The following is a 20,916-nucleotide window of genomic DNA, read 5'->3' as shown; positions in this document are numbered from 1 at the left end:
AGACTTGATCTTTCTTGTGCTCACAGCACATGTTCAGACGTCTATTTATGATGGAAATCTCATCCATTTCCATTGTTTCATTGGTACGACAGCTACGTCGTATTTTTCTTGCAGATTAAAGCTTCATTTTTTGTAATTATCTTGATTTTTTATCCTTTGAGAACCGGAACATGCTTCACCATATATTTAGACGTGTCTTAAGAGAGAAAGCACCGTTGTTTAACTGTTATTGGTTTGAGCATAAGTATAACTTACTTGTTTGATTTAAATAGTCTACAACAAGTAATTCAAGCAAGTTATTTGTGAGATTGTCTAAAATAAAATTAATGATTCCCAATTTTCAATTAGTTCTCTAATTAATTTTACCAATCATATGCATTGTGTGCGGTAATAAAATTCTATCGAAATCGCTCAACTGGGAAAAATTAGAGTTACTAGAGCTAATTTTAAAGTTTTTGGTCCTTTCATCGATCTGAGATAATTCAATAATCCCATCTTTGTTCTGAAATTGGGCTTTTATTTTAGTTTTTTGTTAGTTTTTTTTTGCTTTTAGGTGTATCTGTTTCCGCCGGTACCAACTCCAAGCCAACGACGGAAAGGAAGGTAGAACAATCAAAATCATACTGCTAATAGCTCAAAAAAATTTTAAATGATATGAGAGTTTTCAGACAGAAAAATAGCTACGTTTGATATCGTCTGTAATATTTGTCCATCCAGGTTTAAAACTTTTAAAAACTGTCAACTTTTTTGGAAGAACAATACAAATTCTTACAAATGTCTTGGAGGACTAAAATTGCATGTTCTAAAACAAAGCTCAAAAACGGTCAAGCGAAATTATTAATCAAAAAGGACGCACATTTACAATCATTGCTCTAAAGTTTGTTCAAGAGCAATTTAAAAAAATTGAAACTAATTTCTCACAACCGTACTCTTCACCTGGCTTAGAAAAAAAATTAAACAAATGATTTAGTTGTTTAAACTTCCAAATGCGACTGCGATTATTCAAAACTCAAAAAGTCCGGAGTAATGAAGCGACTGAAGAATCAAACCGTTCAAGCAAGCATGCTCAGCAAGGGTAACAGAATTGCAACAAACCTTGCTTAGCAGTTTTTAACAAAACTTATAACCCAAAAGAAACTTGTCCCTGCCACATTACTATACTAATGCACTAATTCCTCCATCAATTTAAATAGTTAAATATTGGGTTTTTAGTCAAGTTTTCAGTGCTAGGTCTAATATAAAAACTTTCAAAATTTTAAAAAAGACGAGTTTTCGTTAGTTTTAAATGCGCATGGACACGCGCTTCGGGATAATTCAATAAACACTGCAGTTTTTGCGCTACGCTTCTCAAATTACGCTCTCAAATCGCGGCTATTTGTATTAGATTGCTGCACGTTGTCAATTGTTTTCCAATATTTTCTTTCGTTTTTACCACCTTATGATCTTCAAGTACAGAAAAAGTGGACTCTACTTAGGAAATCTGATGGTCAGAGGCGGCGGGAAATATGTGTGCTGTCATTTTTTTTTCTAAAAAAAAAACTTCAACCGTGTTTATAAAGAATGACCAAAATCTAACAAAACAGATTGGCTATAAATCATCAAAACATTTTGGTACTTGTTAGCATTGGTAGCAAATGTACTTGAATAAAAAATAATGCTATTTTTATTTTAAAAACATCTAAAAATATTTCAATTTTATTCGTAAAAATCTTTGAAATTTCATGCAACACACAATAATTTTGTTCAAAGGCTCACCCAAACAAATTGCCTTATTTTAGATTGTTTTTTGTTTGAATCACAAGAAAAAAAAACGTGAAACCAGGGCCACAAAAATTTTGTTTTTCCATACGTCTTAAATAATCGCGCTTCTCGTACTTTCCCTCAAAGTTTGATCAATTACGCTCGCATAATTTTGCAGTTATGTATGTAGTTTGAGTCAGTTTGAGTATTCGTATAAGCTCCATCTAGCTACTATGATTACCCATTTATGTTGCTAACTTCACTCAAATTACGCTGTAACCAGCTTTTTTCCCAAAATGCACGTTTTCTCGAAAAACCTAATTTTGCTTGTTTTAAAGTTTTTTTTTAAACACTCACGTGCACATTTTAAAATGCCGAAAGTCTGCAGTGCCAGAAGTCAATATGCCAGATATTTCTACTTAGCCAGAAGTTGAGTTTCGTTGACTTTCGTCATTTTAAAACGTGCGCGTTTCGCGTTTTAAGCATGGTTAAGTGAAAACTTGAAAGCATGCCAAATAGAAGGGATCAACTGAAGATTGTTCTTCTCAGCAAATAAAAAACTCAAGAACAATCGTGTGTACCGGCAAGGTTCCAGTTTCGAGCAATCTTATCAAAAATGTCCGAAATCCCGAGTTAACAATCAAAACGATGTGTCCAATGAGTAAAAATAAAATAATTCCTCCCGAGAATATGAGACTGAGGATAGACTCCTTATTCTAACAACAATTTGTTCACTAAATTCTGGCAGCAAGAGTAGATAGCAAAAATAAAAGTTTATATTTTGTATAAATATGGACATCTTTCTTAAACATACATATATTTATATAAATTTAGGTATTTTATAGCTTTGGGCATTAACAACAGCCACACGCGTTACTTTAATCACTGAGCTTCATATTGCTTTATTCACAGTTTAAGATGAATTTATCCAGAGAAGTCTGGTCTATCCAGACTTTGGACTTTAAAGCGAGAGGAGGCAAAGTTGAGTGTAATCCGGATCCATATCATCCTGTCTGTTTGTCGAAGCCATTTGAAGAGATGTCCACTTTGGTAGACGAGAAGTTGATGACGTTGGGATCCTGACTTATTGATCGGAACTTCTCAATCGCGTACTTTTCTCGAGCACCCTGAAAGACCAGTTGTTTAAGTTTAGACAAAACCCAGTTTTCGATACTTTCACGAAAATCCAAACGTCTACAACGCCCGAGGTTATGGTGAAAAAAATTTCGTACTTAAAAAAAGAAATTTCCATGTACATCAACTTTTCTTATTTCGTAAATTGAAAAATGGGTGTTTCAGGCTTTCTCACATGATTATGCAGATATTACGTAACTTTCTGCTGAGATTTCACAATTTTTTGGTGAGATCGTCGAACAACAGAAAAGCACCATCGCGTCTATTTTTTGAAAAAAAGAAACAACCAAAGAATTCAGTTAGAAAGGAATGATCATCCATCACCAGATCAGCAAGAAAAATTAGTAAAAGCACTTTGACACGGCCCTAAGCGCTTCTAGAGGGTCCCTGGACCAAGACACTCTAAAAGAGGGTCATCATTGCAAAAAAAAACATCAGAAAACGGCAAACAAGCAAAGCATGCAAACACTTTCGCTAACGATTAGATTAGAGTTAGAAGCCAATGTTCGATCTGCTATCAGAGCAATTTTTGCGCTAAAACGATAACTGATAGCATATATAGTCACAGAAAAGCACAAAAAAGCGTCACTAAATGCTGAACCGACAAATGAGAAGGTTTCAACAGCTGACTGAAATGAATGGCAAAATGCAGAACCTACCGAAAATTCTACCGGCAATGTTCTCTACAAGCAATCCGACCTACAATAAGGAAAATTTAAAGAAAACTCTGGTATACAATAACTACAACAGGGAATAGTAACGTGTGCCAACATTCTGCCAATACTGCTATGGCGAAAGCCAAACACGCTTGTGCTTGATTTTTGAAGCCAGTTGGATCGATGGTCAATTCTATTGGAGAGTATGCCACTGTTCGTTTCTCATGCTTCTCGTTTTCTTGGGTCACTTGTTCCCGTTCTACGACCCTTAGAATAGCTTCTGGTCGCCTTCTTAAAAACCCTTCTTGCGCGACTTATAGCAACTCTGCAACTCTGGTCGTCGCCACATTTGTAGCTGGTAGAGCAACCGCTGATTGTAGTACCACACGGCTGGCGTCTCGAACGTCTTTTTCAGGTACATGGTATGTAAAGGACTGAAATTCTGGTGTATGCTGCTCTTGATGATATTCCGCCACCTTGCCTTGACTACCGGTCACCGGTCTAACAACAGCCGACAAAGTCCCTGCAGTGCTGACTAGCGATCAACCAACCAGATCTCGGCTCGTTCTCGCTGCTATATCTTTTACTCTGCTCTCTCGTTTGGTTTGTGACTCTAATGCACACATACCGTGACTCCTATGCTACGCTCCTGTACTTCTGTGCCACGTGTTGAGATTACCCCGTGGCTACTTCATCTCTGCCTTGTGGCTCTCAAACAAAAGAAACAAATTGTCTTCTTCTCTGGGGTGCTGCCCTCCTTCGTCTACTCTACCTTGTCCAATTCACACCACCTGTGCATCCTGTTCCGCCGGTTGCTGGTATAAGAACAGCAAAGGGGAGAGAGAAATTTGAAGTTTAAAAGTTGAGATATTCACGTTCCTGGCATCCTTCACCAAAATACGCTCGTTTATATTCATTTTTCAGATACATGCATGGGAGAGCTAAACACTGTAGGTTATCTTAAAAACCAGCACCTCAACCAATCACCTTTTCTCAAACAGCTCTTCACTAAAAATGATACAGTGTATGGCATGCGAGCAAACGACAGATTGCCATCAGATGCATTAATGAGGCCAAAGTACGAGAAACCAGAGAAAGTTATCCAGGTCGAACACTGGGCACTCTCGATGTCAAAACACGCAAAACAATCCAGTCTGGATCCCAGTCGACTATCATAAAATGCATCCATATAAAACCAATGAGAATGAAAAAAGATTATAAAGGTCTCTCATTAATTAAAAGAGCGTACGCAGTGTACATATCTCCTCATGAAGGTGAATTTAGCCTTTTCTAGTTGGGGCTAAGTTGTATGACGGCTTTGAATTAAATGCTAACATTTTGTGCATAAAAAGACGTCCTACAGATGGATGTGATGAGGCTCAAGGTTCGCAACGATCGGCCTCTATCTTAATGTTTAAACTCGACGTGGAAACGTTCTAGGGTGTTTCGTATCCACATAGTCTGGTATTATTTTAATCCCGAGGCATTGGTTCATAGTGTGCATTTTACGTCCGAATGCCACGCTTATCAGATGGAATAGACGTGAATCTTTTACCGATTCGCAATACCTTCGTGATTAACTACTGGGTCAGATAAATACGGCTCCTAAGTCGTGAATTGTTCCCAAGAAAATACAAAACCCACTTTTTTCGATCCAATTTTCCCTGAGACAACGCTAATGCGCTCCTGATGAAATAGTGAATATTTAAATCATTTTTATGGTCTTTTAAACAAGATAAGACATCAAAACAAAATTTTTAATGAGCCTTTTTACCTACAATGATTTGCAGAGAGAATCAGTCATACTTATGTCAAAAATGATTGAGAACTTGCGCTTTTGTGTTTTTGTTACATTTATTAATCTGGATTGCGTTTAAATTGACGTTGTTTAAATTGAAAGACTCTATAGTTTCATAAATCAGCAATGTTATAAAAAACAATGTTGACAATGTTGTTCACAGAGCTTCTTCACAATGTTAACTAATATCAGCAACAGGCTAGTATTGAACCATTTTTGAAACCTCGTTTATCATTGATTGGCTGAATGATTCCAAAAACAAGATTCCAACCTATTAAAATTAAGTAATGCTTTGAAAAGAAATTAATCTGACGAGTTTGAGCTGTCCACAACAAGAAAGTTGTCAATACAACGAAGTTCGCCAATGTTGAGATAGAATCTATCTTCTTTACTAAACAAAAAGCCTGCAGTCTGTGTCTCCTCGTAACAGAAACCAAATCTTTTATGAAATAAAAAAAGAGGCGCTATAATCGAAAGCTTACTCGACAAGACTCCAATTGAAATGATAGTCCGTTTACCAATTTTTTGTTCCTAGTTGTTGAGAATAAAGAAAGGTCTCCCGTTTTTTTTACTAGGAGTAACGATGTATGACAACAACGATTTGACTGACATCACTTTCATATTCAAGCCTATCGCCAAATAAATACGTCAAGTGATGCTCATATTTCCAATTGCATTTGACTCAATTCTCCAAAAAATCAATTTTATGCTCAAATTCTATGCGACGATATTAAAATTGCATTATTTTCTCATTCGTTACCTGTAGTTTCGCTTACTTGAATGAGATTAAAAGAATTGAGAACCGGTTCTAGTTAGGCTGACTACCTGATCATCACATGCCGATGTCCCAATGACCAAGTAAATTAAATTTTTTTTTGGTTTCCATTACTTAATGATGATTTATTTGACTAACCCATTTCCAAGTAACTTATTGATTCAAAAACAAATCTTTACTTCCATCAGTCATATAAAATTAATTTTCAAATTTTAATTAAACTTGGCAGCACATAAAGAACAAAAAATACTAAAGTTAAATCACAACAAAGCAATGGCGATTCATTACAATTCCAAAATTTTGAATTAGTTCCTTTCATTTTAAATGGGACAAAAGTCATTTAAAATTTGTTAACAACTGTTTTTAAAGTGTGAAAACATCACAAGCTGAATATTAACTCTGAGATTGCGCCCTTGATGAGCTTGCGAGTGACCCATAGGTGGTCTTGGAATGCATAACCAAGTCCAGTTTCCCATATTATAGAATGCGGGTAGCCATACCTGGAAAATGATCTTTCTCGCCTTCAGATCCTTAAGAGCCTCGGGGCAGAAATAGGCTCCATTAATTCCATCGAGAGTTCGTTAGAGATAAGTAAAAAAACTGATTGTTTTCGAATAAACCAAATCAGACCTTGACTCGAAGTTCCATTGAATGGTGAAATGACGTCATGTGTGTAAATTTCAGAAGCCAACGTGCCAATGATCTCATGTTGTGACGATTTTACATCGAGATTCCGTTTTCGTGGAGTTTTATGCAATCGTGCGTATCTATTTATTCTTAACTTATTATCAGTGATTTGCAAACGACATCAGGATGAAATCAACAACTTCGAATTATATCGATTTCACTGTGCTTATAACTCAGTAATTCTATATAAGTTCCACGCAGACGGATTCCCAAAATAAAATGGTCACAATATGGCATCGTTGTCATCTGAAAATCGTGCACAAGACGTTTTTTTACCCATCTTTTCATGATTGATGTAATTGGTGACCTTAATTGTTTTGGTTCATAGTTGGGTTCAGAATAACTGAGGAATCACTTACTGTTCGCTGATCAGTAGAAGAGTTCTGCAGTGCTTCGAGAACAGACAAAATCGGAGGACTAAAATAATATCACAATCACATAAATTAATTTGTTCAATGCTGGCGGTGCTAGATAGAATTTCTTACACTGCTTCCTTCAAAAAAGCAGTTCAGTTTGATTTGAAAATGTCCTTTGCTATCACACAAAGATTTACGGAATCTCAGAGATTTGAGAGTTTTCCATCTTTTTTAAATTGGTAACTTATTTAATAAACCTTTAATTGGATTATGCTTTACTTAACTAAGGCGTTGAAAGACATATTATAGGCCCTCTAACAAAAAAATTTCAAGTACAACGCGCGAAAAAATCCAAATTCATCAGATTTTCAAATAAAAAACCGCACAATATTATTCGAATTGTAGAAATATTTGCGTATAAGACCTGATAAGATTGTTATGGAACAATTAAGATCTGATAAATTATTTTGATAACAAATATTATTAGTTTGTTTAGATCTAAAGCCAAAGTTCATTTAAAGCCACATTAACATTTCTTAAAAAAATTGTTAAATGTTCTAGCACAAGGCAATTATAAACCTGAATTTTTTGTTTGACTGCGCGTAAGGCATCTTTTAATTTAGATAACGTCATTTTCTCGAAAAAAAGTTCCTCTTTATTAGAAAAAACAGAACTCCATTTTTTGATGAACACAAAAACGAGACTAGTGGGTTCTCTCATCTGCGCCATATTAGTACACTTCTGCAGAGAAAACTGACCTACAAGATCTTAAGAACAATTCTTAAAAACTGTCCCGTTAGTTGTTCCGACACGCTTTAGTGTGTGTGTGTGTGTGTGTGTGGGGGGGGGGAACTATATACTCAACTGGTTTTTTGTTCAGTTAATTTTGGCCGATCGATATAATCATCGTAGAGAGTTGTGAGTGGTATCATTAGAAAGCCCGTCCAGCGTAGATTATGGAATTAAAGAGATTTGTTTTGAATTTGGCTTTTAACAGGGAATTATTGAGGTTTAAAATTTTGTGAATAGAAGACAATATTCCGTTGTTTTTACTCACATTTTTTGTATTTTTGACCAAACTTTTGAAAATTTTGCTGAAATATGTTAAACTTGTTAACGATAGTGGGATTGACTTTATCGTTAAAGGTAGAGAAGGGTTGTTGGTAGAGTTGTTCGATCCGAGTTTTTTTGGCTAGAACTTGTGCTAAAATTGTCAAAATACCCGCTTTTTTTTTAGCCCAATTTCTTTAAATTTTCCGGAACTACACATATTAAAACTGTGGTCATTTTCTTCGTAATCCCACAAAGAAAGTTAGTTTTACTTCCACTGGCTCGATGAGTCTTCTGAAATTCAGCGTTTTGCAAAGTTAAACTAGTTACTTATACAAAATGCATTATTTATTTTTGCTACACAAAACATGATCACTTTCGCGACGATTTACAATAGAGTGTTTTCGTAGACACGCAGCAATATCAGAGCTGATCTTTATTTCACCTTGGATCCTTACGGTAAAATTTTTTAGATTTTAATGGGGCGCAGCCTTTTCCAAAGTATTTCCGCTTTTCAAAATTTGGATTTAAAAAACTGACAACATTTTCAAATCAGAGCTCAATTATTGACAAATACTATTTACAAAAAATGGGGTCCAAGAAACATATATTGTGGTTTCAGTGTTAAGCTCATAGTTTTTATGGCTCCAGCAAAGTATTTTCGTAAAATTATGGACGTCTTATGTTTTGCTTCCGTTTGTAACAATTTTGAAGTACAATGACTTAGTCTCCCCAATCAAGGATCCAATTGGCTGTTTTAAGAGGTATAAGTGAATACAGACAACGTTTTTAACTGTTTTCTCAGGTCCCATTGGTTTTATGAGAATGTCGGTGAATTTTTGAACTTCGCCAGTATTTTATCTTATTTCTCTTCACTTCTGGCATAGTCCCAGTAACCCATTTCCTGTGAGTTATAATTCAGTAACTGTAACGGTTTTATGCTTAACTAATGGTTTCTTGTTTTTGATACAAGTTATCATTTTTTTTAGCATAATTGCACATTTTAAAGTTTCATTTTGTTTAATTGTCGATTTAATACTTTTTTGGCAGGTCCATTTTAAGGAAATCAAACTTGGGAAAAGACACAGCGTTGAAAAAAGTCGTATGTGAATATGTTAAATGTTCTTGTTGAGTAGTTCATGCTTTTGGGCTGGCACACAGAGCTCTAGCAAAATTTAGTGGCTTGGTCTTTTTTTGCCTCTATTTGTCTTTCTTTTCGATAATGTACGACATTTAAATAATAATAATATGTCTCAATTGCTTCCCCAGGACGTATAATTGAACCTATTTAAAGATTTCATTTCATAGTTATTAGTTTCAATGACTTTCAGATTAACTTTTGAAAAACGATTTTTTCAATTGTCCCCTATTTGCTCTCTTTTTCGGCACCATATAACTCAATCTCACTAATAAGAAATATCAAACACTTTTGACGATTCAAAAAATATTTTCGCTGTTGGTTATAGGTTTTTATTGATGAATTCGACCGTTTAATTTCATAAGACATTTTCGAGAATTTTATGCTGCTCAATTTTTTTGTAATTTCTGCATAACCCTTTTGAAGGGAAGACCCGTTAATCTTCATATGATAAGCAATTGATGATTTTCAGTTCTTGCAGATAACTTGTTATTAATATAGTGCCCTGAACACTGAGGAGTCGCAAAATTGTTTGCGAAATATGGCTTCCGTCTGTATGTTGCTATTTTGTAGTCTTGTGATTTAGTCTGAGTAAAAAAGATCCAATTGTATTCAAGAGGTGTTTTAACTTAACCCATCTCTTTTTGGTAGAAGTCTTACGTCTCTAAAAAATTTCGAATACATTTGTTTTCAAAAAAATGTTTGGATTTTTGAGCTTCGCGATTGAAATTTTTTTCAGTCGATTTGCAGCTTCATCTCTGTAAAAACAGATCACAGCCCGTTTCTAATGAGCTGCAATTTAATTTTTGTACCAGTTCTGATTTCGACCATTAGTTTCTCGGCTTTGTTTTTACTGTTACCACGAGATTTCATAAAATATTTGATATTTTTATATGTTTCTACATTTTAAATGATTTTCGTTTTCCTTTTAAATTATAACATTAATAGTAATTCCCATTGGCTTTGAAATATTGACCAATTGAACATTTTAGTGCTTTTAGTGACATTATTCTGGTTTTAACGGCTTCACTGCCATTTTCGAAGATGAATCGAACTTTTTAATTTGCCGGTATTTGTCCATCTTTTTGTAGTCGTATGACGTACACTAGATAATAATTGTTCTCAATTGCTTCCTATGGAGATACAGATGATCATTTTTGTGACTTTTAATGAGAAAAATTACTTTGAAATTAATTCTTTTCAAAAATAGTAACGTATTTTCGAACTTCGCACTTTTTGCTCTTTTTTGTCGACGTGTTACCCAGCCGAATGAGGACAGGTCCCATATTTTTGCTAATATAGGTTAATTTGTTTTCTGCAGGTTTTATGTGATGCGAGTTTGCTTTATTTTTTTTTGAAAAAATGGACATCGCGTTTTTTTCGTAATTAATGTTTATTTGATTTTATTGTCTTTTCTAGTAGTCCTGTTAACAAATTTCATCGGCCCTGTAACGTAGTATTATTTTATTCCATTAGTTGTTTAGTGACCGATCTGTATGTATTTGAATTTTTTCTATCTCTTCATCATTTGTCAAAAAATTGAGTCGAGAATGTGGATGAGCGGGGTCAGAACATTATGCGCGTACGCACCCCATCGAGCCTCCTTGTTCTTCTAAGAAGTGACGACCTCTGTTCAGTGTATTCTGACAAACATATTAATTAATCATATTAGCTTCTAAAAATATCACGTTAGGCTCATTTCCAATGATTTTAGATCTCACAAAGCTTTAAAACATACAATAGAGAAATATTGGAAGTTTTAATCATTTATCCAGGCTCTAGAAAATAGGTATTAGTGACAACTCAATAAGAGTAATAATTTTATCGAAGCTAGAACAATGAATCTCGATTGATTACGTACAACAATGCCGATGTAAAACTATGCCGACGTTCAAGATTGCCAAAACAGGTTGACTTTAATAGTGCCGAAGCTGCCAATACCAATTAATTATCAATTAAATTCTTGCAAAATTATTTTCAAATTGAACAGAGTGATCAGTAGTTCGGTTGTAATAGATTCATTTCCAGTCCCACGGACCTCTGAGGCATCACTATGGTCCGCAATTATTATTTTTTGCTTTAAATTTATCTCGCTCCAAATATCTTGTCCTAATAAATAATTAAATCCAAAATCTCACCACTTCAATGTGATTTGTTCAGAATTGTTGCACTCTGTTCAAGTGATCAGATTGGCTTAGAATTTTATCGGCAGAAACATTGAATAAGTATTCGGCACTTTCAAATCTTCTATTTCAGTGCACATAAATTTTAGAATGTTTTATTCATAAGAACAGAAGCTTCCGAATATTTTTTTTGGGGAACAAAAAATGATAAAAGTGGAATATGTCATTTGCAACTCAATAGTACATTTGTGCACAAAAAGCTGACTCGCTGAATCCTACAAGAAACAATCTCTCCTGTGTGTTAATAAAAGAACTGATGATATCTTATCAGAATATTTTATACTCCTAAAGATCACAAAAGACTCATGTTCCATCGTTTAAAAGCTAGCTCCATTTATCTTCCATTCAAGGTACAAGAAAGCAAACACCACCGCGGAGTTTTTACGTGATATTAAACAAATTCGTAGTATTATATCTGTTTTAGCTGGTAGAATTTAACCCAAATTTTTAAACCTGTCGTTCAAAGTTTCAGAAAATGTTCTTTGATGTTTAACATCTGATTGAGTTTCCAAAATAATAATTTTTCACGATTGTCTTAGATATATCAAATTATTGTTCCTAGGCAATTTAGTGGGGGGGGGGGGGAGGAGGAACTATATACTTAAATTGGTTTTTTCTGTCCAGTCAAAAGCCCATCCAAAGTAGAATATTGAATTGAAACAAAATTTTTTTTCGCTTTTTACAGTGAGTTATCGAGGTTTAAAAATTTGTGAATAGTAGACAACAGTCCTATGGTTTTTTCACATTTTCCATATTTTGACCAAATTTTTGCTCAATTTTTCTAAAATATATTAAAATTGTTAACCGTAATGTTAATATGGTACGGTTGTACCATATTAGGTTCATGTTTAGCTAACTAAATTTAGTATCCCTTTCAGTTGCCCTTGTCTGACTAAAAGTCATAATTCACACATGTTAAGTTTGCCGCCGACTAATAAGTCATCTTTTCAGTTTGTTCACATCACCCATTTATTATCATTTTTATTCTCCTAAATTTCATCACTTAACTTAATTCAGTTGCTCTTAATCTACTCTGTCTTCCAATAAGAAGAATCCCATTGGATTCGAGGACGACTTCTACCTCAGATAAAATACAGCTACCTTCGTACCTCAATTGCTAGGCAAATTTAATTAGAGCCAAGGATATGTGGTACGGTTGTACCATATTAAGTTCATGTTTAGTTGTCTAAGTTTAGTTTCCCTTTCAGTTGCCCTTGTCTGACTAAAGGTCATAATTCACATACGTTAAGTTTGCCGCCGACTAAAAAGTCTTCTTTTCAGTTTGTTCACATCACCCATTAATCATCATTTTCATTCTCCTCAATTTCATCACTTAATTCAGTTGCTCTTAATCTACTCTGTCTTCCAATAAGAAGAATCCCATTGGATTCGAGGAGGAATTCCACGTCAGATAAAATACAGCTGCATTCGTAGCTCAATTGCTAGGCAAAACTAAAAGTGGTAATCCCACTAATTGGTAACAGCTTGGATTCGCACCTTGAATCCCACTCTACAATTTCTAAGTGGATTTGTGGATCAAATACGTATCTCTACAGTCGGAGATATCATATGGCGCAGTCAGCAACCAACGAACGTGCACTTCTTGGAATTGAACCCTTTTGGGAGAGGCCAACATTAGAACCACCCTTGAGATGGGACCGCTGGCAGATCATGTTGAAGTTGGCTATCATGGCAAAAGAGGGTATTTCAATCGACATTCTACTCGAAGATCCCCAGACAAGGTCATCCTACCTCCTAAGCCTATATACGAGGATAATATTGAAAACAGTACATCTCAGAGCGAAAGAGATCGAAAAATCCGAAACGAGCAATTGAAGAACTCGTGGCTAAATCGTTGTCAGAAAATAGAACTCATAGGTATATTGTGCGGTGAAAAACCCTGGAAGTATTGTGATAAAAAAGCAGTCTTCCTAACGTATCTCAGCCTGCGGATGGAGGGTAGACGAATATTTGGTTCTCAAGAACCGAATATCCAGATTGATCGGGTAACAACAAAGGATCTTTGGGATAGTCTAGATAGGGTGTTTACTAAACAACGAAACATCACTTTCGATCGGTACACCTTTCTCACCAGGAAACAACTGAAGGGAGAACCTGTGGAAAAGATCTACGGTTGTCTTCGGGAACTATCCTTGAATTGCGATTTAGGAAGCCACGAGGAATCATTCATTCGTGATATCTTCATAGCAAACATGCAAGATGGCGAAATTCAAAGAGAATTGCTAAAGGAGACAAGAACAGCGAAGAAGGCACTAGAAGTTTCCATGAACATTGAAATGGAAATACAAAATCAATTGAAAAAATCTTTGACTGCAGCTCAGACGTCAACAAATGGAATTACCAATGCGACAGTGAATAACGTACAAGGACCATGGAATAGATCACGCCCTTCGTCTAACCAATTCGTCAAGCCTACAATTTGTCCAAACTGTGGCTATGGATGGTCAGCTTCGCATAGAAAAAATTGCCCAGCCCGTGGAAAGAATTGTAAAAATTGTGGTATTGTTAACCACTTTGCAAAAGTTTATCAACCAAAACCCAGAGTAAATAACGTAATGATTCCGTTTCTGAGGCGGACAGTGGGTACCTCTACAACAGCTGTCGAACAAGTCAACAATATAGACAGACTACTCAAACAACAAAGCATATACGACGAACTATGATTCGGATTATGACGACTATAATGATAACTGTGTGGCGACGATTTCAATTAAAAGCGACACTCGCGAGGTGGAACCGGTGAATTTGAACATTTGTATCGGGAACACGACGACAAAAGCAATAGTGGATTCGGGAAGCGTGTGCACAATTATTAACAAAAGCCTCGCAAAACGCGGTGGTGTCAGCGTCCAAAGAAAGCTAATGGGTACAGTCACCAGAAATACATGACTTGAAAACTTTCTCTAAAGATATAATCAAGATTTCTGGTGTGATTTATACATCAATCAAATGTAATGGTTGGATAAACACGGGCGTTGATGTAACAGTAGTGGAATATGGTCATAGACCCATCATTGGACAAGATCTCTTCTCAAAGCTAGGCTTTTCTCTCACACAATTGAAACAAGTCGCAAATATTGACCAAAATCAAAGTTTAATCAAAAAATAGATTGCATTTGATTTTCCAGGTCTCATCACAAGACTCGGTAAATCTTTGACACATTCAGTTAAATCCATATTTCACAAACAGTTTACACCTTCACATCAAAAAGGACGACGAGTCCCAAATAATTTACAGCCACTAGTTAATTCAGAACTTAAAAAACTGCTTGACGAAAAAAATATCATAAAATTAAACAGCTGTTCAAATAAAAATTTCATTTCTGCAATGTTTATCGCAGTAAAGAGAGATAAAACAGTTAAACTGGCTTTAGACTCAAAAAATTTGAATAAATCTACTCATAAAAATTAATACCAAATGCCAATATTGATAAATTAATTGACACGATTCAACAAATTTTAAATACAACCGCTTCACCAGAGACACCATATTTTTCGACTTTGGATTTGAAGTACGCATACAGTCAACCTAACCTAGACCCGGAAACGGCTCGGCATTGCAACTTTAACATTATTAGTGGTGAGCGAACTGGTACCTACCGTTTTATTACCGCTTTCTACGGACTAACTGATATGCCAGCGGCATTCCAAAAAGTAATGGATTATACATTAGTCGGACTTCAAAATACTTATTGCTTTTTGGACGATATAATCGTAGTTAGTCGAGGTTCTAAAGAAGAACACTTAAAGTTAGTCCATAAATGTTTAAAGAAATTAGATGAAGATAATTTACAAATAAATCTACCTAAATGTCACTTATCTAAAACCGAAAATGAATGGTTAGGACATAATTTTCTCAGTCAGGAAAAGCACCACTTGACACTTGAATCAAAAACAGCGGCCATCTTATCACTACCAGCACGAAACAACTTAAAACAAATACGATCATTCTTAGGCTCTGTTCACTATATAGGAAAATTCATCCCTAACCTATCACAATTGTGCCCCCCATTTCGGCCATTACTTAGAAAGAACATAAAATCTGTTTGGAATGATGAACATGAAACCCACTTTCAATCAATTAAAAATAAATTCGCAAATGCAACGGAAAATACACATTATAATCCGCACTTGGAAACGCGGATCAAATGCGACGCATCTAGAGCGGGATTAGGAGCAGCATTAGAGCAATGCTCACCTACAGGTTGGCATACGGTTGCATTCGCGTCTCGTTTCCTCAACTCAAACGAGGAACGTTACAGTGTTAACGAATTAGAATTATTAGGAGTTGTGTGGTCCGTTGAAAATTTTAAAAACCATTTATTGGGCAAATCATTCACAATCATCACAGATCATCGAGCACTTCTTTCAATTATGAAGGAACACCGGTCTAACAAATCTTATAATAGTCGTTTAACACGTTGGATAGATCGTCTTTTACCTTTTGATTTTAATATTGAACTTATAGCAGGTGCAAAAATGGGGCTGGTAGATTATGTTTCCCGCCAACCAAATCAAAAAGCAATAGTTACAAACAAATATGATGAGGAATTTGCGGTAGCAATAATTACCCGCATTCGTGACGCTATTGCAGCAATTTATGTAAATACCACACAGCTAAACTGTCAATCACAGCACTTCTGCAGCGTCAATCACACACATTCCACACGTGCCTCACATCCTCACTCAACAAACTATTCCAATTTGCTTTCTGCCATTAATCGTAATACCACTCAGTTGCTTCTCGAGAACTCTGCAAACGCAGCTCAAATCCAGCCTAATTCCAATTCAAAAACACACTCACCTCGAATCCAGCCAAAATTTAAAGCTCAAGCAAATTCATTTCAAATTAATTCAATCTTCCAATCCAATATGACAAGCCCCAGGTCAAACCCACAAACCCCCCTACCCACAGCAGGGTCACATTCCGGTCAACCCCCAACACCACCGTGAACTCTACCCACTCTTCAAATGGCGGCCAAAATTCTCCTAACTTGGAACTATCGAAGGAGGAAGTATTCGAAAACAACTTAACGCAGTGGTTTACTAAGGGATTCCTGGCCGTCCTCACCAGTAAGGACGCGGTCCTCAAAGAGGTGCGAGATTGCATCTTGCAAAACGACTCACAATGGTGTAAAGAGGTGAACCCATATTTGTTCTCATACTGGAGGGACTTGCACGTACGGTCTGGTTGTGTATGTGTGGACAAACGTGAGGCAATTCCACACTCCATCCAAGACGCCGTACTCGAGAGTCCTCACCTCGCGCACCCTGGCAGCTGGGGTATGATAACCCTGGGACAATATGCATTTTGGCCATATATGCATCGAGAAATTCTAAGCGAGGCAGCTCAGTGCAAGCCTTGTACTGATATTGGTAAGAACCTCAAACCCGTTGTTTCAGCGTCAAAATGGAAGCCTTTACTAAATTGTTCCGAACCCAATGAAGAAATACAAATTGATTTTGGCGGCCCTAACACAAAAAAATCAAGATATCCATTTTCATGCATGTATTGACCGTTTTTCAAAATACCCTACTGTAGAAGTCCTTGATAAAGCTAACGGACCTAATGTAATAAAACTTTTAGATGAATACATTCAAATACACGGTGTTCCCCGAAATATTAGATTAGACCAAGCTCGTTGTTTAATAGGATATAAAGTTAAGAATTTCTGTAAACAACATAATTTTAACATAATCACCGCTCCTGCTAATGACCATAGAGCTATTGGATTAGTAGAGCGTTTGATACAAACTATTAAAAGACGATTAGGCTGCATGAATTTAGATAGTAGAAACAAAACATTCACAATTAAAGAAGCAATAAAAGCAGTAGTATATCAATTGCGTATATGCAAACAAACGACAACAAATGTAACACCTTTCCAAGCACATTTTGGAAGAAAGTCAAATACACCTCTAAGTAATATTAGCACCATACCAAAGTCGTCCAATCTATCATATGAAAACATTCTCCACCACTATTTAGACGCAGATAGAGTTCCCGTGGAGGACTACCTCGATGCAAATGGATGGATGACCGGTGACCGCAGTGACATCCTAATCGAAGAGGCGATGCAAAAGGCACAAGTGGACGTCGTTACAATGGTGACACGAACAAATCGGTGTCCAGATTCATTATGCATCCAAAATTAAACAACCCCATTCCACGGTCGGAAAAGTCACTGGAAATTAAACTTGTACGCAAGGTGTCTAAGAGGTCCAAAAGAGATCTTCGTGGTCTATGGGAGATATTGGCCCCGGGCAGTACGGTTGTTCGCACTTCTGACAGGACCACCTGGAGTTCCAGAGGTAAGTGTGAGGAACAGCGATATTGCGAAATTCGGCACTCGCGCCGAACGCAATACAGAATTATGCCAATACGCTCAAAGACGTCCTCTTCCCTATGAGAAAACCACGGAAGAAAAAATAGCCCACCACACAAAGGACCTTCAAAGGAAATATCGTGGGGAGATCAAAATTCGTCATCGATCTACCCAAACTGATGCGGCCTCAGGAGTCTCATCCGCTAACAGCAACTTTTCGAAGGCCATGTCTTCCCGTAAACCGAAGAAACCACAACCGGGAAGTACTCGCTCGGGCAAGTCGTCCGCTAATTTAAATACGTCCAATGCCTCCTCCATTGCTGCGTTATCGGTCACCTCGTCAACCGCTTCGCCGTCCACATCGAAAACAAAAAGGAATCGACGAGCCCCGGACTATTTTGGTTTCGAGAATTCTGTTTGTTCCATAAGCGATGACTCTGCCCCTGCTTCCAAAAGACAAAAGACGGCAAATCCAGTTATTGAAACGATTCTCCAAGAAGAGGCGTCACAGCCTCCTGCAACTGAAACAGAATTTGAGCTTCCAGTAGTGAGTCCTCCTGCACCTCCCCCTGTCGGAACTTGGTCTCCGGAGAGTTACGAATACGACGACTATGCAAGGGAGATTAGTATGAGCGTATTCGACGCAGAAAATCAAATTTAAAACTAAGTAAACTAATGTTGATAACTTATTCCCTCAATGTTTCACTTTTAATTTATTTCATTAGCAGTTATTTAATGTAAATCTGAATTGGTAGTACAATTGTACTGATTTTCTGTTAAAATTCGCCATTTATTTGTTAACGTGTTTAGTTTTAAATTGTTAAACTTCAATTGGTTTCGTCGCAGTAAATCACATTCATTTAATCCGTTTGGGATAAGCACCAGTATTGTGTAATATTTTATGCTTTGTACTTACGATTAACAATAATTGTCAGGGACTTCCATGTTATTAAATCTAGCCAGTATTCGTCCCTCCTTTCCACTATAATTGTATGTTGATTGTTGCTGCTGTCATTACTTTACTAGTTATACTAACCAGTACATATGTTATTACTATCCTAAATTTTACAATGTTGCAGTTTAAAATTTAATTAGAGCCAAGGGTATGTGGTACGGTTGTACCATATTAAGTTCATGTTTAGTTGTCTAAGTTTAGGTTCCCTTTCGGTTGCCCTTGTCTGACTAAAAGTCATAATTCACATACGTTAAGTTTGCCGCCGACTAATAAGTCATCTTTTTAGTTTGTTCACATCACCCTCATATTATCATTTTCATTCTCCTAAATTTCATCACTTAATTCAGTTGCTCTTAATCTACTCTGTTTTATATTGAGAAGAATCCCATTGGATTCGAGGACGACTTCTACCTCAGATAAAATACAGCTACCTTCGTACCTCAATTGCTAGGCAAATTTAATTAGAGCCAAGGATATGTGGTACGGTTGTACCATATTAAGTTCATGTTTAGTTGTCTAAGTTTAGTTTCCCTTTCAGTTGCCCTTGTCTGACTAAAGGTCATAATTCACATACGTTAAGTTTGCCGCCGACTAATAAGTCTTCTTTTCAGTTTGTTCACATCACCCATTAATCATCATTTTCATTCTCCTCAATTTCATCACTTAATTCAGTTGCTCTTAATCTACTCTGTTTTCCAATAAGAAGAATCCCATTGGATTCGAGGAGGAATTCCACGTCAGATAAAATACAGCTGCATTCGTAGCTCAATTGCTAGGCAAAACTAAAAGTGGTAATCCCACTAATTGGTAACAGCTTGGATTCGCACCTTGAATCCCACTCTACAATTTCTAAGTGGATTTGTGGATCAAACTACAGTCAGGGATATCACAACTAATGATTTTATAAATTTTTGCGGGGTGAATTTCTGGTAATTTTTTCGGAATATAGCCCCTTTTGTCAAAAATACGATCAAATATGCACTTTTATGTGACCAAATATTATGGTTTCAAGAGATAGGCTCATGTTTTTTATAGCTCTGCCCATTTGTTTTCGTAAATATTTTAAGACTTCTTAAGTTTTGCTTTCAACTGTTATACTTTTTGCAGTCCAACGATTTAGTGTCACTCATCAAAGATCCAATTGGTTCATTTAGGAGGTATAGGGGAATCTAGATAAAAGTTTCAGTTGTTACCTAATGTCTATTATGGCTTTGAATGTTTCTTTTAGAGATTGTCGGTGTCTTATAAACTTTGCCACTATTTTATTTTATTTCTGGCAAAGTCTGGGGTAGTCTTCATACAAAAAAGTGGCAAGCCATCTCCTATGAATCATAAATTAATGACTAACGGTTTTATAGTTAACTAGTAGTTTTTTTGGTTTTGAAACTACGATTGCACATTTTATAGATTATTTTTGTTGCCTTGTCAAGTTCTCACATTAACGACAGATCCCATTGAAGGAAATTATAGTTGTGACAATGGATATCGTTAAAAAAGGCTTAACTGAATATGTTAATGGTTTTTGTTGAATGGTTTGTGCTTTACACAGCTCACTCGAAAAACTTAGTGGATTTTTTTTAATTTTAACCTATGTCTGCCTTTCGTTTTGCTGTTGTACGACATACACCGATCACGATAGGTCTCAATTGTTTCCTCAGGACGTTTAACTGCACCTATTTAAAGGCTTCAATTTATAGATAATTGTTTAATGACTTTCAAATTGACTTTTTTCTAAAAGGATATTTCAAATGCCTAATCTTTAATCTCATTTTGTTCATCATGTACTTCAATCTCCCTAAAAAGTCGTCTTAACAACTTTTATTGATTCAAACACCATTTTCTCGGTTGGCCAAATGTTTTTACTGATGCCTTCCAGCTTTTAGTTTAAAATTTTTTCGATATTTCTATAACTGTTGAATTTTTGGGTTACATTTTGTTGCCATTTCTACGTATTCCTTTTAAAAGGAGGACCCATTGATGTTCAAGTGAGACGCAAGTGATGATCTACAATTCTGCAAGTAACATCTTATAGTTATAATGCCTTGAACACTGGTGTCGTAAAACTTTGCGAAGTTCAGCTTCTTCCTTTATTTGTTG

At 36.1% G+C, this 20,916-nt stretch overlaps 1 protein-coding gene across 3 annotated transcripts in view; it reads right to left on the bottom strand.

Annotated features, from left to right (window-relative positions):
• Positions 1 to 2,498: 2,498 nt before the first annotated feature.
• LOC142336802 (uncharacterized) overlaps positions 2,499 to 20,916 on the bottom strand; it is a 78,580-nt gene continuing 60,162 nt past the window's right edge. For all 3 annotated transcript variants that reach the window (XM_075385728.1, XM_075385729.1, XM_075385727.1), the window contains exons 8-9: positions 7,150 to 7,207; positions 2,499 to 2,867 (exon numbers count right to left, since the gene is read on the bottom strand). In XM_075385728.1, the coding sequence (XP_075241843.1) occupies positions 2,745 to 2,867; positions 7,150 to 7,207 (181 nt within the window). In that variant the 3' untranslated portion in view covers positions 2,499 to 2,744. The remainder of the gene's footprint in view (positions 2,868 to 7,149; positions 7,208 to 20,916) is intronic.

Source organism: Convolutriloba macropyga, chromosome 3, assembly GCF_964194025.1.
Source record: "Convolutriloba macropyga chromosome 3, txConMacr16.3, whole genome shotgun sequence".
NCBI classification, from domain to species: Eukaryota; Metazoa; Xenacoelomorpha; order Acoela; family Convolutidae; genus Convolutriloba; species Convolutriloba macropyga.
The sequence above is the reverse complement of the archived record's forward strand: the minus strand, read 5'-3'. Positions and strand labels throughout refer to the sequence as shown.